The sequence below is a fragment of the Mesocricetus auratus genome, unplaced genomic scaffold, assembly GCF_017639785.1.
Source record: "Mesocricetus auratus isolate SY011 unplaced genomic scaffold, BCM_Maur_2.0 Super-Scaffold_100676, whole genome shotgun sequence".
NCBI classification, from domain to species: domain Eukaryota; kingdom Metazoa; phylum Chordata; class Mammalia; order Rodentia; family Cricetidae; genus Mesocricetus; species Mesocricetus auratus.
In genome coordinates, this window is record NW_024429266.1 from 97441110 (window position 1) to 97456350 (window position 15241).

At 45.1% G+C, this 15241-nt stretch overlaps 1 protein-coding gene across 1 annotated transcript in view; it reads right to left on the bottom strand.

Annotated features, from left to right (window-relative positions):
• Adgre1 (adhesion G protein-coupled receptor E1) overlaps positions 1-9256 on the bottom strand; it is an 87964-nt gene extending 78708 nt beyond the window's left edge. The window contains exons 1-2 of the mRNA XM_040738418.1: positions 9144-9256; positions 4603-4665 (exon numbers count right to left, since the gene is read on the bottom strand). Coding sequence (XP_040594352.1) covers positions 4603-4665; positions 9144-9174 — 94 coding nt within the window. The 5' untranslated portion in view covers positions 9175-9256. The remainder of the gene's footprint in view (positions 1-4602; positions 4666-9143) is intronic.
• Positions 9257-15241: the final 5985 nt, after the last annotated feature.

Here is a 15241-nt window from a genome sequence, read left to right on the forward strand (position 1 = left end):
CCACTTCCTTAGCCCAGATGTGATGTGGTCAGCTGCCACCACACCTTTCCCTCTTCAAGCCAGGAGCCAAAGTCAATTGTCCCTCTCTCGGGTTGCTTCTCACTGGGTATGAGGTCACAGCCAAGGGAGAAGCAGCTAATCAGCTGAGTGATGGGAGCCATGGCAGGGGTTTGGGTAGAGCACGGTGACCATGTTAACAACCCTTCCAGCAGCCAACAGAGCCATGAGCTTCAGAGATTCAGAAGCAAGGTGGCCAAGCGTGGAGTGATTTGCCCTATGCCTGTGAGTGCATGTTCAGTATAATCCAGGCAGAAATGGGAAGAGCCTCTGCCTCCCGAGTGCTGGAACTAAGAGTATGTGCCACCACTGCCCAACCCTCCTTCAGTGTTTTATAACTGTCAGGGTAGACTGTTCCCTTGTTGGTTAGGTTTATTCCCAGGTTGGTATTTTGTCTGTCTGTGCACATGTGTGTATGTGCCTGTGTGTGTGTGTGTGTGTTTGTATGCCTATGTGTGTCTGTGTGTGTTTGTGTATGTCCCTCTGTGTTGTGTCTCTGTGTGCATCTATGTATGTGTACATGTACATATGTGTGCATGTGTACATATGTGTTCATGTGTGTATGTTTATGTATGTGTGTGTGCAAATGGGTATGTGTCTGTGCTCTTGTGTATGTTCTGTTTGATTTGGTTTGGTTTGGAGCTATTGTGAGTGGGTTTCGTTCCCTGATTTCTTTCTCAGCATCTGCATCATTGGTATAGGAATACTACTGATATTTTTAGCTTAGAAGAGAGCGATCAGAGGAAGTAAAGGGTGGGGCACAAAGCCGGCAGTAGGGGTGAAAATACATGCAAGAAAATGTCATAGCAAAACCCATGACTCTGTATGACTCTACAGGCTAATAAAAAGCATTAAAGAGCGATGATGATGCAGGCAGACATCAAATGGGAGAGTGAGACCCTGTGAGTCCCTAAACCTCAAAGACAGACAGTCGCTGCTCTTACATTTCTCATTTGTGTTCTTGCCACACTGCCTGAGAGCCAGCTTCTGTAGTCTACCCAGGCTCCACACCCACACATGGGGAGGGACCTCAGATCTCTCTCCAGTTTCCTCTTTCTTTGCAATGTTCACATTGCACACTTCGGGACCCTCTGTCTTTTTGTATTTTTTCTTTGGGGCCCTCTATTTAAACCTCTCAAACTTCAAGTCCTTCCAAAACCGGAATAAGAACCCTGTCCTGGGAGGCTGGATGCCTGCCAAGCACCTTCAACAGATGGCCTTTCTTAAAGTCTTGTAAGAAACAGGTGACACATCTTTTTTTAAAGGACATAAATAATTCCAAGAAGAAAATAAATGAGAGGAGGATCTGATGGCTCCCTCCTGCCAATCCAGTGCTTGTAAGGTGAAGACAGGAGCATTCAAAAAATGAATTTAAAAAATTGGCTGTATAGTGAATGCAAGGCCAGGTTGGACTACCTGAGAGCCTCACTGTACCTAGAGGGTTATTTTTAAAATGAGAGCACATGGCATTGAGGGGTGTTAAGGGAAAGTGGGGGTGGAAATGATCGCACTTGATTGTTTGGACATGAGAAATTTGCCAAAGAATTTTTTAATTAAATAATAAATAAATAAATGTCTCAGCAGGTAAATGTGATCCCCCAAACCTTATTACCCAAATCCAATCCCAGGCCAGTGTGGTGGAGGCTGAGAATCCACTCTCCTGGGGTGCACATGCATATGCATACATGAGTAAATAAAAATCTAATAAAATTGTAAGTTTTGATGAGTTAAAGTTTACCACAGTAAAAGCAATAGCTACTGGATCAAATTCAAGTCTTGGGAGACAGACACTGTACAAATCAGGGGATGTGTAAGACTAATTTTGTGACTCTTCCCGGAGCCTTTGTTCTCTAGTCCCTGTACTTTCTGTTAGCACCCACAGCCAATGGAGCACATGGATCTTTACTGTTAGAAGGTCAACTAACACTGATTGTGGAAGTGTGAGCCTGCAATCCAAGCCACAAGCTCACAAGTTCAAGGCCAGTCTGGACTATATAGTCTCTCTCTCTCTCTCTCTCTCTCTCTCTCTCTCTCTCTCTCTCTCTCTCTCACACACACACACACACACACACACACAGAGAGAGAGAGAGAGAGAGAGAGAGAGAGAGAGAGAGAGAGAGAGAGAGAGAGAGGGTTAAGTAGACCAAGGACTTTTGGAAACGCCATAAAGAATCGTTATTTTATGTTTACCTAAAATTATATATAATACATATATAAGTATATATGCATGTGTGCATTTACGTTATTTATATACATATGAAGTAAAGCTGTCCCACCTGAGCTGACAATGCTCCCCAATGACAAGATGTCCCTAAAGGTGCATCAGTGGCACTCATATCACAGAGGTAACCAACGGCCATCTAACTGACTTAAGGCCCACTCAACGGGAGGAAACTCTTGCCTGGAAACCCAGCCAACTACCAAGGGCCAGTGAAGTCATGGATCTTAAAGGAGAGCCTGTTAACTGCCACTTTACTGAACTAGGGTAATTTCTAACTACATTCTGAAAACACATCCTTATACCCACAGATCAGTGTAGCTCTCCCCCCTCCTCAAGAAGTGTCTCTTTGAAGCAGAGGAAGACGGTTGCAGAAAACCACAGCACAGTAGGTCAAAATGCAGGCATAGCTAACCGAACATGGAGAGGATCCCGGCCCCTGAGGCTATGTCTACGTCACAACTCCTGTACCTCAGGCTCAGGAAACACCAAAGAAGGCAGAGCAGAGAGACTGCCAGAGCCAGGGACTGGGAAGTCTGATGAGAGACCCCGTCTCCAGGAAGTGGCAGAGACGCTTCCCCCACGTCACCTCAGCAGTACAGCTGCCCGAGCATGACTGAACGAGGATGACATCAGTAGACTTGCTAATGCAGAAAGGGGGCTCACAGACCCCCACCCCTACTTAAAGACGCACAGGCAACCAAGGAATGTGGGAAGGGAAGGAAAATCATTCTTCCCAGAGGAAAAAACCAATTTGTTATCCCGTGCCAAATGGTCAGTCCTGAAATCATATTCATACGAGTAGAGCTAAATAGAATTAGAAGGCTGCAAGTGTGTGTGTATGTGTGTTGGGGGGGTGAATATAAGAGGGTGTGTGTTTATAAGTGTGTGTTTGGTATGTGAAAGATGTGTGTGTGTGAGTGTATGTATATGTATATGGCAGGTATGTAGGTATATGTGGATTTGTGTGCACATGTGTGTGTATAGGGGTATGTCTGGATGTGGGGGTGGTGTCTATATGTATGTTGTGTTGGTATTTGGGGAGCTGCATTTGTGTATGTGTTTGTATATATGAGTATGTGTGTATATGTGGGTTATGTGTGTGCATGTGTATATGTGTGCATGTGTGTTGTATACATATATGTGTGTTGCATGTTGGGGGGTTGTGTGTGTGTATATGTCCCTGTGTTGGTATGTTTGGGGAGGAGTGTGTGTATGTGTACCAATAACACAAGAACAACTAAAGAAAAAGGTCAGAAATGTGAAAAGTGGTGGCAGGGGACAGGGGAGAGGGCAAAGGGAGGGAGGAGAAGGGAAAAATATTGTAGCTATATTTTAATTTTAAGTACTTTTAAATAAAAATAAAAGGAAAACAGAGAAGATGAAGTTCGGAGGGGAAAAGTGGTCACGAAGATGAAGGAGGGGCTGGAGGAAAGGGAATTTGGGTGTTAATATTAAATAAAAGGCTTAAAATTCCAATCACTTTTAAAAGGAGGGCATAGAGCTGGGAAGCAGGGGTGAGGGCGGTTCTGGGAGGAGACAGAGGGAAAATGAGAGGTGAGTGTGATCAAAACACGCGGTGTCCTTGTATGACACCCTCAGTGAATTAACACAAACACCATGTTTTAGGTGAGTTTCAGATCCCTGCCTTAGTTACTTTTCTTGGTACTGTGACAACACACCTCACATGTAGTAACATGATGAGAGGAACGAGAGGCCCCTTCCATCTGTAGTCCAAAAGCAGAGAGACAGTGATGTTCCACTGGCTTTGGGATTAACCAACGACACACAGGGATCCCTGTCAATATAAGTCAAAATAAACCTCTTCTCCTTATAAATTGATGGACTCTGATACTTATTACAGTCGAAGCCAGATTATATAGACCCAGAACAAGCTCACATCCAATGCCCAGGTTTGATCATAGCATTCCAGAATTACAGAGCAGAAGAATACATCCTAATGTCCCTATTAGTATCTTGAAAACAAGGATTAGAGAGCTAGAAAAGAGAATTTGTATTAAGACTTCAGAATATGGGGGAGGGATACTTATACCAGAAGAGACACACCCCCCTGTGACATATACACATTGGTCTCTAAAGCCCACACTTGAGAGAAATGAAGATTAGAGAGGTTATGTATCGTGCCTGAGGTTGCACAGCGACTTCAGAGCACAAAGATGTTCTAGAGCAGGAACCAGGGGATGTACAGACCATCGCTCTGCCTGTGGCTCAGACCCACAGAGTGTGAGGCTCGACTGTTGGGATATGAGAACTCTCCCAAAGGCATCCTATTCAGTCCAGTCATTTGTTCTCTTATGCTAACTTACCTCCAAGACTTTGTCCCAGTGTGGGGAGTGTGGTCATCCCCCATCTGTGTACGCCACTGCAGCCTGTGAAGAGAGAGAGGAAAAGGCATGAACTGTTGATAAGTTGTCATGCTCAACCAGCAAAATTAAGCATGGTTTGAGCCCATGTAAAGCAGTTTGACAAAGCTTGACAGGACCCCACTGGAGAAGCCATGTCATTTTACACAATCCTCACAAAGGGTTCCTGATGTCTATGTTTTTGCCTTCCCAGGGTTTTTCTTTCTAAGGGGTTCAGTGTTCATCTTAGAAGGACCCCCTGGAACTGGAGTTACAGGAGCTTGTGAGCTGCCATGTGGATGCTGGGAACAGAACCCAGATTTTAACACCTTCTCAAGGACCAACTTAAAATATCACTATGGTCATTTGTTCTTTGAGGATTTCATACATATTTGCAGTAATTTTGATCATATGCACCCCCATACTACTCTACAACTCCTCTCAGACCTCTCCTCACTGTGACCACCCTACTTAAAAAATAATCCACTGACTCTATTAAGTGCTTTCTAGATGCATGTGGGCATAGGGCCCTCCACTAGAGCATGAGCAGCCTTCCGGGCACAGGGCCATCCACTAGAGCATGGGCAACCTTCCGAGTATATCCCTGAAGCAAGTGGACCCTCCTCCCGGCAGCCAGGAGATCTGGAGATCTCGGGAGATCCAGCGGGGGGTGGGGCCAGACTATAGCACTGGCTGGCTTGACCCTGCGCATGTTTTGTCCAGGTGGCCACAGCTGCTGTGTAAACTTAAGTGCAATCATGCTCCCAGGACACAGCTTCACTCCAGCCACCCCCAGCTCCCAACTCTGGCTCAGTAACTACTGAAGAAGACAGTACACAGAGCCAGCTTCTATTTCCCCTGGGATCAAACTGATCGCTATGGGCTGAAATCTCATGGGAGAATGGGATGGTTGGCTTTAAGATCATATATTTTCTTAGTTGGGGTTGTTATTTCTGTGGTGAAAGGCCATGATCAAAAGGCGAGTTGGGGAAAAAAGATTTCTTTGGTTTACTCTTCCATATCACTGTTCATCATCGAAGAGAGTTGGGGGAATTCACACAGGGCAGGAACCTATAGGCAGGAGCTGGTACAGAGATTATGGAGGGTGTTGCTTACTGGATTTCTCCCCATGGCTTGCTCAGCCTACTTTATACAGCCCAGGGATGGCACCACCCACAATGAGATGGATGTTCCCCCCTATCAATCACAAATTAGGGAATACCCTACAGGCTGGTCTGCAGCCCAATCTTGGAGAGGTATTTTCTCAATTGAAAAAAAAGGAGAAGCAGAAGGGAATGAAGGAGAGGAGGAGGAGGGGAGAGGGGGAGGAGGGGAGAATGAGAGAGAACAAGGGAAGGAAGGGGAGAGGAGGGAGAGAGATGGAGAGCCGTGCCTATAACTCTGGATTTAAGGGAATCTGAAACCTCTAGCTCCCATGGGCACCTGCAATGATGCACCCATACACACAAACACACATATAATTTAAGTGTGTGTGTGTGTGTGTGTGTGTGTGTGTGTGTGTGTGTGTGTGTGTGTGTGTCCTGGCTAGTCTTACATCAACTTGACTCACAATGGAGTCATCCAAGAAGAGGGAGCCTCAATTGTTCTTGTGAGTTTAAGATACGTGTATATGTGATATATGTGAACATGCTGGATAGCTGTTTGCTGTGGCTTGTATGTGAAATTTATCCTACAAAAACCATGTACTTAACTCCTTGGTCACCAGATGACAGTGCTATTTGGGGAGGTTTAGAGATGAGGTCTTAGAAGAGGGCCTAAGATCTGTATTCCAGTCATGCTTCTCTTTGCTTTATACTCTATCAAGAAGAAAGAAGTCCAGCCCCACAATCCAACGATAAACTCTGCCAGTCCTTCCCCAACATGGCAGACCACACCATAACCAACTATGAGATAAAATATTCCTTTAAGTTGCCTCATAGTTTGTGTAGTCACCACCACAGTCATTGATATGCTTGTGGTCACCACCATCACCACCACCACTATTGATATGTGTGTAGTCACTGCCATCATTAGCACCTGTATAGTCACCATCATCACCACCACCTGTGTAGTCACCACCATCATCATTACCACTTCTCTAGTCACCATCATCATCACCTGTGTGGTTACCATCATAACAACCTGTGTAGTTACTGTGACCATCTTCATCCTTCATCATTATCACCATCGGTGCCATGAGAATAATCGCCATCATAGGTCTTTTTTCCTTACATAGGGTCTCATGTAGCACAGGCTGGTCTCAGACTCACTATGTAGCTGAAGATTATCTCAACCTTCCATCCTCCTCCCTCAATCTCCATGATGCTGAGATCATAAGGGTGTACTTATACCAGACTTAATGAGGTGCTGGGGAAGAAATCCACAGTTTTATGGATGCTGTGAAAGCACCATGCCAACTGATGTATCAATTGGTAGATAGATATATGATAGACGCAGAGAAATAATAGAGAGGTAGAAAGATATAGAGAGACAGATGATAGATGTAGAAAGATATATGATAGAGAGATGATATAGAAGATAGATGATAGATAAATAATATAGAGAGATGATATATATGATACATAAAGATGATAGAAAGATAAGTAAGAGATAGATAATTGATAGATGATAGATTAGGGGGATGATGAGTAGATAGATAGATACATACATACATACATATACACATACATACGTACACTCATACATACATACATAGACAGACAGATAATATAGAGAGCTGTTAGAATGACATTAGTCAGACATATATCCATGCAGTGGATAAGACACTGACCATGCAAGCACAGGGAGCTAATTTCAGATTTCTAGAAAGCATGAAAATGTAGCCACAGTGCATGTCTTTAATCCCAGCATGCCCACAGCAAGATTCAAGGCAGAGACCACACAATCCCCAGAAGCCCAAGAGCCACCTAGCCTGGTGCACAAGACTTCTTTCTTGGCAAGGTAAAAGGTGTGTGCCAACACCCAAAATTGTCTTCTGACCTCCAGAGTCACGTGTGTGTGCACACATGTGCACAGGCGCGCACACACAATTTTTTAAATATTTCAGTTTTTTAAATTATGTCTTCGCCAGTAGTATTTTGTTCACTTTCCATAACTCAGTTTCCCCACCTCTAAAACAGAAAATCTATATCTCCCATCTTTAAATTTAAACCAACAAAAAAAATCTTGCAAGCATGCAAGAAAAACAGCAAAGTGGAAGACACGCATTGAGACACCCTGGTGCCTGATACTAAAGCAACAGGAGTCAGGAAGGGAAGCTGTACCCCCATCCCACCTCCTGGTCTGGTCCCAGCACAGGACGTAACTTCCCTGACTCCCCACAACCCCAGTCACAGCTCAGTTTCTCATAGAAGTCATATGCTCCTAGAATTCTTTTACCCATCTTGAACAAGACCAGAGCTGGACTGATTTTGCATCCTAGTTCAACCCCTCATTAGCTGACTCTCCTTCAAAGTATTTCTTTTTGTATTTGTGAGTCTGCATATGCATTATTTGTGTATATTGCACGTGTATTGTGTGTGTGTGTGTGTGTGTGTGTGTGTGTGTGTGTCTGTAAGCACATACGGACCAGAGGATGACCTCAGACATCTTTTCTCAGGTTCCATCCACCTTAATTGTTTAGAGACAGGCTATCTCAGTGGCCTAGAGTAAACCAAGTAGACTAGGCTGGCTGGCCATCAAGAACCAGGGATCCTCCTGTCTCTGCTTCCCCAGCAGTGGTGATGCATGCCTTTAGTCCCAGAACTCAGGAGGCAGAAGCAGATAGGTCTCTGTGAGTCCCAAGGCCAGCCTAGTCTACAGAGCAAGTTCCAAGACAGGCAGGGCTGCACAGAGAAACCCTATTTTAAAAAAAAAGACCAGAGAGAAAGGGAGAAAGAGAGAGAGAGAGACAGAGATGGAGACAGAGACAGAGACAGAGAAAGGAAGGAAGGAAGACAGACAGAGTTACGGCGCCATGCATGCTTGGCTTTGAACATAGATTCTGGGATCAAACTCTGGTCTTTCGGCTTGCACAGCAGATGCTTTACACTCTGAGCTGTTACCCAAGCCCAGCAAGTCACCTCCTTCACCTCCCTGGTTCTGCTCTGCAAGATGAGGCTGATAAGGGCTTCATGCAGATGAAGTCCTGTGCAATGGTAAAGGAATGGTTGCCATAGCTGTGTGGTTCTGCTGCCCTTGCACCATCCTGGGCCACCAGGATGAACATCCGGGAGCCCCGTGTGTTTACTCAGCTAGAACTGAGGTGACTTCCAAACACATCATACTAAATGAACAGCTCCAGGAAGATCTATCCTGGTGGATGGGCTTCCCTGAGTCCGGGAATTATGTCAAAGGTCTCCCAAGGTAGGGCTTTGCCATGTCCAACAGACCTGGGACAGTAGCCTATGGGCTGCACCCCTCCAAGGCTGTGCCTTCTCCCTGCCACCCATTTCCAGCCCACACCTCAGCCATCTCTCCCTTGCCCCATTCAACTTCACACTCACCCCAGAAGAGGAGCAGCCAGAAGCCCCACATCGTACTGTGGCAGTCATTCAACGAAGACAGCCTTCCCTTTAAAAGCTTGCTTTGTGAACAAGGGAAGGGGTGGAGCCAGGGTTGCTCAACACAGCCAGACAGAGGCCCAACAACTTTCTGCTGAGTTGCTACCATCGGAGGTGGACAGCCTGGCAATCCCCTAATTTCTCCCTTAAATCTGACTGGTGCACACATTTCTCCCTCTCCTCCCTGCCCTTCTGCTTACTCTCCTCCTCTCCCCCTGCCCCATCTGTCACCATCTCCCTCCTTCCCTCTTTTATTCTTTCTTTTTTCACCCCCCCATTTATCTCCCACCTCTCCACCCCTTCTTCCACTGCACCAACCGTGCTGCCCACAGTAAAGCAAACCCCAGCCTTCAAGTTCTCAAAGTCACCTTCACAGCCATGCTACATCACACATCATGATCCATGGGCTTACTGCCAAGAAAATTCTATTCCGTCATTATGTCAACCTCATATAACACACAGACTACACCACACACACACACACACACTACACAATACACACATATACACCACACCATACCACACCACATCACACTGATTACTCCCACAGCAACCACTCCAGTCTAACCCCAGCCCCCAACAGGTGTGCAAACACCACCTCAGAAATGCAGAAGCCAAGTCATGTGATACATGGGGTCCCCTAGTTGCAAGCCCTGACACAAACCAAACATCCTGTTCAAAGCAGCTTATCAGAAAGATGACTCCACAATAGACCAGTTGGGGAGCATAGAGCGGGGAGGTAAACTGCCAAGAATCAGTGTTCTCACCCTGGTGTCTGGAAGGCAGGACTTAGGGAAGCATCCTTTTACCCGGAATCACCACTTCAGCAAGGAAACACCATGACCAAAGAAAGTTGAGGGAGAAAGGATCTATTTTGGCTTACACTTCTGCATCACTGTTCATCAACGAAGGAAGTCAGGGCAGGAACACACACAGGGCAGAATCCTGGAGTCAGGAGCTGATGCAGATGCCGTGGAGGGTGCCGCTTACTGACTAGCTCCCCATGGCTTGCTCAGTCTGCTTTCTTTTGTGTGTGTGTTTGGTGGGGTGGCAGGAGATGAGACATGGTTTTTCTTTGTAGTTTTTGAGCCTGTCCTGGAACTCACTTTGTAGACCAGGCTGGTCTCGAACTCACAGAGATCCGCCTGCCTCTGACTCCTGAGTGCTGGGATTACAGGTGTGCACCACCACCACCTGGCAACATGCTTTCTTATAGAACCCAGGACCACCAGCCCAGGAAGGCACCACCCGAAATGGGCTGGGTTCTCCCCATCAATCACTAATTGAGAAAATGTTCTACAGTAGGATCTGAGGCATTTCCTCGATTGAGGTTCCCTCCTCTCAGATGACTTTAGCTTGTGTCAACTTGACATAAAACTGTCCAACACAACATCAGAGAACACACTCCCCAGAATGCTCCTGGTGGGTGTTGATATTCCCACTGCTGTCAGTCACCCAGCAGTTTGCTCTTGGGGGTTCCAGCACGATGACACTCTGAGCCTGGGCCCCACCAGCCGATGGTTGGTTCCAGCTGACACAATTCTGCCGCTAATAAAACAGAGCCTATGGGGTATCAGGCTAGTGGGTACCGGTCAGTTAAGGATCATGAGTATGAGCAAAACGGGCAGCATAAGATATAAACTGCCAGAGAAATGCAAGTTCAGGGTCTAGCTCTTAGAGTGAACATTCAACTTTTTGAGACTTCGTTCATTCATTCATTCATTTGTTAGGCTGGCTGGCTGGCTGGCTGGCTGGCTGGTTGGTTGATTGGTTGGTTGGTTGGTTGGTTGGTTGGTTGGTTAGTTGGTTGGTTAGTTGGTTGGTTAGTTGCTTGCTTGGTTTGGGGGGTTTGTTGTTTTGTTGTTGTTGTTTATACACTTCCTATTGTTCTATGAAGTAAAAAAAAAATCTCTCCTTTTGTTTTGGTTCAGAAATTTTGTATTCTGAGAAGTTCATTTTTTTCCTTAGGCAGTGTAGACACTCATAACAGGTCACAGGGAGTAACTGACTATCAGAGGTTCACTCAACCCTAAATAGGACGTAAGCATCACACTTTCCCCCAAGGTTTAGGGAAAGGGGGCGGAAAGAAAGCAAGAGTTTTGGGATGGGGTGGAGTGCTATGCAATGCTGTACTTCAGGTATGGCGTGGCAATAACAATCACAAACTCACAGAAGCTGTGGTCACACGGGCAAGACCTGTGCAGAACAGGACCATTAATATCAGCTGAGTGGGGGAGGGAGATCCCGAGGCATCACCACCGCCCCCTGAGAATTTAGAGGCAGTTGTTGGTAGCTGTGGAGAGTGTGCACAATGACCCTCTCTGAGGATATATTGCCAGTTAATGGTTGATAGAAGAAAAGGAGACATTTTTGTTCAGTGGTGTCGTCACCAGTAAAGTGTCCAACCCTGTACCCACTTGAATGCCACCCTAGTGAAATTCACTGGGTAGCCAAAGAAGAAGTGAAAATAGGAGGGGGACTCAGAGGGAAGAGGAGGAGTCCATAGGATAATGACTCGTGGGGAGAGGAATATAAAACTGTTAAATGAGAACAATTAATCAGGTGTCGGACAGGAGAAAGAAAGGGCAACAACACGCACAAAAGTGGAACTGTAACCAACAGGAATTGTATCAAGTAGGCTAATAGGTTAATAGGCAAGTAACAGAGATTATTCCAACAGCTGTCCTATCATGAGGAGTATAAGTCTTCTACCTAAAATGTCTTAGCTAAGATATGAGAGAATAGTAGCTGTGACTAGCTGTCACACCTGCTGATCAGCCTGCATCCGAGAATGTAGCAAGGTGGTCGGGATAGATGACACAGAGACCGGTTAGTTGCTTTAAGAAAACTTTATGCTCCCCAAGTCGGCTTAGGAGAACTCCCCAAGAAAAAACGCTTCCCTTTTTAAAGACTTCTGCCATCCATACACACACAATTCTCCAACCGAGCTCTCACACACCTCTCACAGACTTCTCACCCTCCTGGCTGGTGGTTTAATCTCTGGCCCCAGAATCGGGGAGACACAGCAGGGAGCAGGAAGAAGTATCTAGCCGTAGGAGGGATCAAAGTCATGGTGTTTCAGTGAGCGAGCCCTATTGGAGCTTTATGGCACTGAATTGTTTTCAGTAAACATGTTTTCAGTAAACATTGTCTTACAGCTGCCTACTCCCAGCCCAAAGGGGAAGTGGGTCTCTGTTTAAGGTCTGGTGTCCCCAGTTTTGTTGGCTTTGGGATGAAAACTCACGGGTCCAGGAGGTTGATGTAGCAGGCCTGATGAGAAACTGGAAATCTCAAACTGACTGTTTTATTTCTTTCTCGGGCTGGTTTGGGCAGGCTCGCACGGTCTCAGGTCCAGTTTTCTCTGCTCCATGCATCTCACCAAATATTGTGACAGCTACTGAAGCTTTATTCTTTTCCTGTAAGAAAACACAAACATGCCCTCGACCCCAAATTAGGGTCTTCTCCGCTGTCTAGTGTATGGATGTCTCCATTTGACCTGAGCAATAGTTGCTCAAGTTCCATTATGCCAGAATCTGTCTGAAGTAGATTGTTCACTGGCATTTACATTTAAAATTTTTTTAATGAGGAGTGGATTATTCAATGAATCATGTGGGGACTGGGGACATTACTCCCCCTTTTTTATTTTTTTAAATTTTGTATGAACTGTTGAAGTTGGACCATAACAGTAGAAGGATTTGTCTACCCTCCTTAGTCAACTATCTAGGTGAATTGGGATCACTATTTAAATTATTAGTAGATGTCCTTTAAAAGGGACATAACCATTAAGTACCTTTGAGAATCATTTAAGGATTGTAAACTATACTATGTCCCAAATAGTCCCTTTTTTTCCTAACCTGTAGCTCTCACTAGCTGACAAGGCCTCATTTGTATCTGAGTTGACAAGGCCTAATTTGTATCTACACAGACACCTTTGGGGGTGGGGGCCTGCCAAAGCAGCAGGGCAGTTCCCTGAAAAAACCTCTCTCCTCTCTCTCTCTCTCTCTCTCTCTCTCTCTCTCTCTCTCTCTCTCTCTCTCTCTCTCCCTCCCTCCCTCCCTCCCTCCCTCCCTCCTTCCCTCCCTCCCTCCCTCTCTCTCTCTCTCTCTCTCCCTCCCTCCCTCCCTCCCTCCCTCCCTCTCTCTCTCTCTCTCTCTCTCTCTCTCTCTCTCTCTCTCCCTCCCTCCCTCCCTCCCTCTCTCTCTCTCTCTCTCTCTCTCTCTCTCTCTCTTTTTATTGACTGGCTCTGAGGGCTTAACTTGAATTTTTTGTTAAGATATTAACCGACTGACTGGATGTTTCTTTTGGCTATATCTAAATCGATTTAGGTAGTTTTTAACTGTTTGAAGGGATTTAAGTATCCCTTTAATCATATCCAAGGTAATTAGAACAGTTGCTTTTGTCAACATTCACGCATTTACATTTCACACTTCATACATACTGGCGTGGCCATGTCCATACACACAGACCATGCATACCTATCTCTCCTTTTGCCTAGGTTATGATTAGTTTGTTGAACTGAAACTTCTTTAACAGAACAACTCCAGTCAATCTTTGAATTAAAACAAGAGGTTGAAAAAGTTCTGTATGTCCCTCATCATTTCTTCATTTGAGAAGTTTTGAGCTACACTCAGGGGCTACAGCCATACCCACTCCTTGTAATTCTGTAGATGCAAAGTGGAAAGGCCAGGCTTTTGCCAAAAGTTTTTAGAGATAACTCACAAAATTGACCTTAAATTTGTATCAATAACCTACCCCATATAAATGTAACCAAACATTTTTATTTTATATACCTTTGCCTTTTTCTTTACTGAATATTAATACCTCATTTTTTAACTGTTCCCAATTTTTTAATTGACCTTAAACTTGTATCAATAACCTACCCCATATAAATGTAAACATTTTTTATTTTATATACCTTTGTCTTTTTCTTTACTGAATACTAATACCTCATTTATTAACTTTACCAATTTTTTTAATTTACTCATCTTTAATCTATCCTCCCATTGAGGATGATCCTCCAATCCACCCTCCAACTGAAGGCAACTTCTTATCTTAGGTTCTCTTTCTTTCCTGACCTTTGTTAGGTGAGGGCCTAGACATTTAATCCAATCCACCCTTCAACTGAGGGTGATCTCTTAGGTTCCCTTTCTTTCCTGACCTTTGTCAGGCAAGGGCCTAGACATTTAATCTGGTACCCCTAGCTTGGTACCCCCTTTTTAATACATACTTATAGCCTTACTTGTTGGCTATTCTTTTAGATCTCTGAGTTTTCCTTTACTTTCCTGACCTCAGTGGATCAGGTGAAAGACTGGAGGAGATTTTTTATTTTATTTCTTATTTACCCTCCTTTTTTTTTGGACTGGGTTTCTCTCTATCCTTTTGGAGGCTGTCCTGGAACTCACTCTATAGACAAGGATGGCCTCCATCCTACCTACCTCTGTCCCTCGAGTGTTGGGATTAAAGGCATATGCCACCAACACCCGACTCAAAAGATCATAGCGAACATCCTTCCAATCTGGGACATTTAAGCCTCCCCCAGTAATGAACCATGGACTCACACATTCAATCCATTTTAAAAAGCCTTCTAAGGTTTTAGACTTTACTGTAGTCCCATGTTCTTTAAGTAACTTTTTTACGTGATACTGTAATTCAAGCTTTCCGGAACTATTCCTCATGGTTTCTTTTCTTTTTTTTCCCCAATCTGTCCCTGGCCAGAAAAAGAGACGAACCTGCTCACTTACCTCACTTTCACGATCTCGGTGGGACCTCCAATTGTCGCACCTGCTGAGCAGCCTGCATCCGAGAATGTAGCAAGGTGGTCGGGATAGATGACACAGAGACCGGTTGGTTGCTTTAAGAAAACTTTATGCTCCCCAAGTCGGCTTAGGAGAACTCCCCAAGAAAAAACGCTTCCCTTTTTAAAGACTTCTGCCATCCATACACACACAATTCTCCAACCGAGCTCTCACACACCTCTCACAGCTCTCACAGACTTCTCACCCTCCTGGCTGGTGGTTTAATCTCCGGCCCCAGAACCGGGG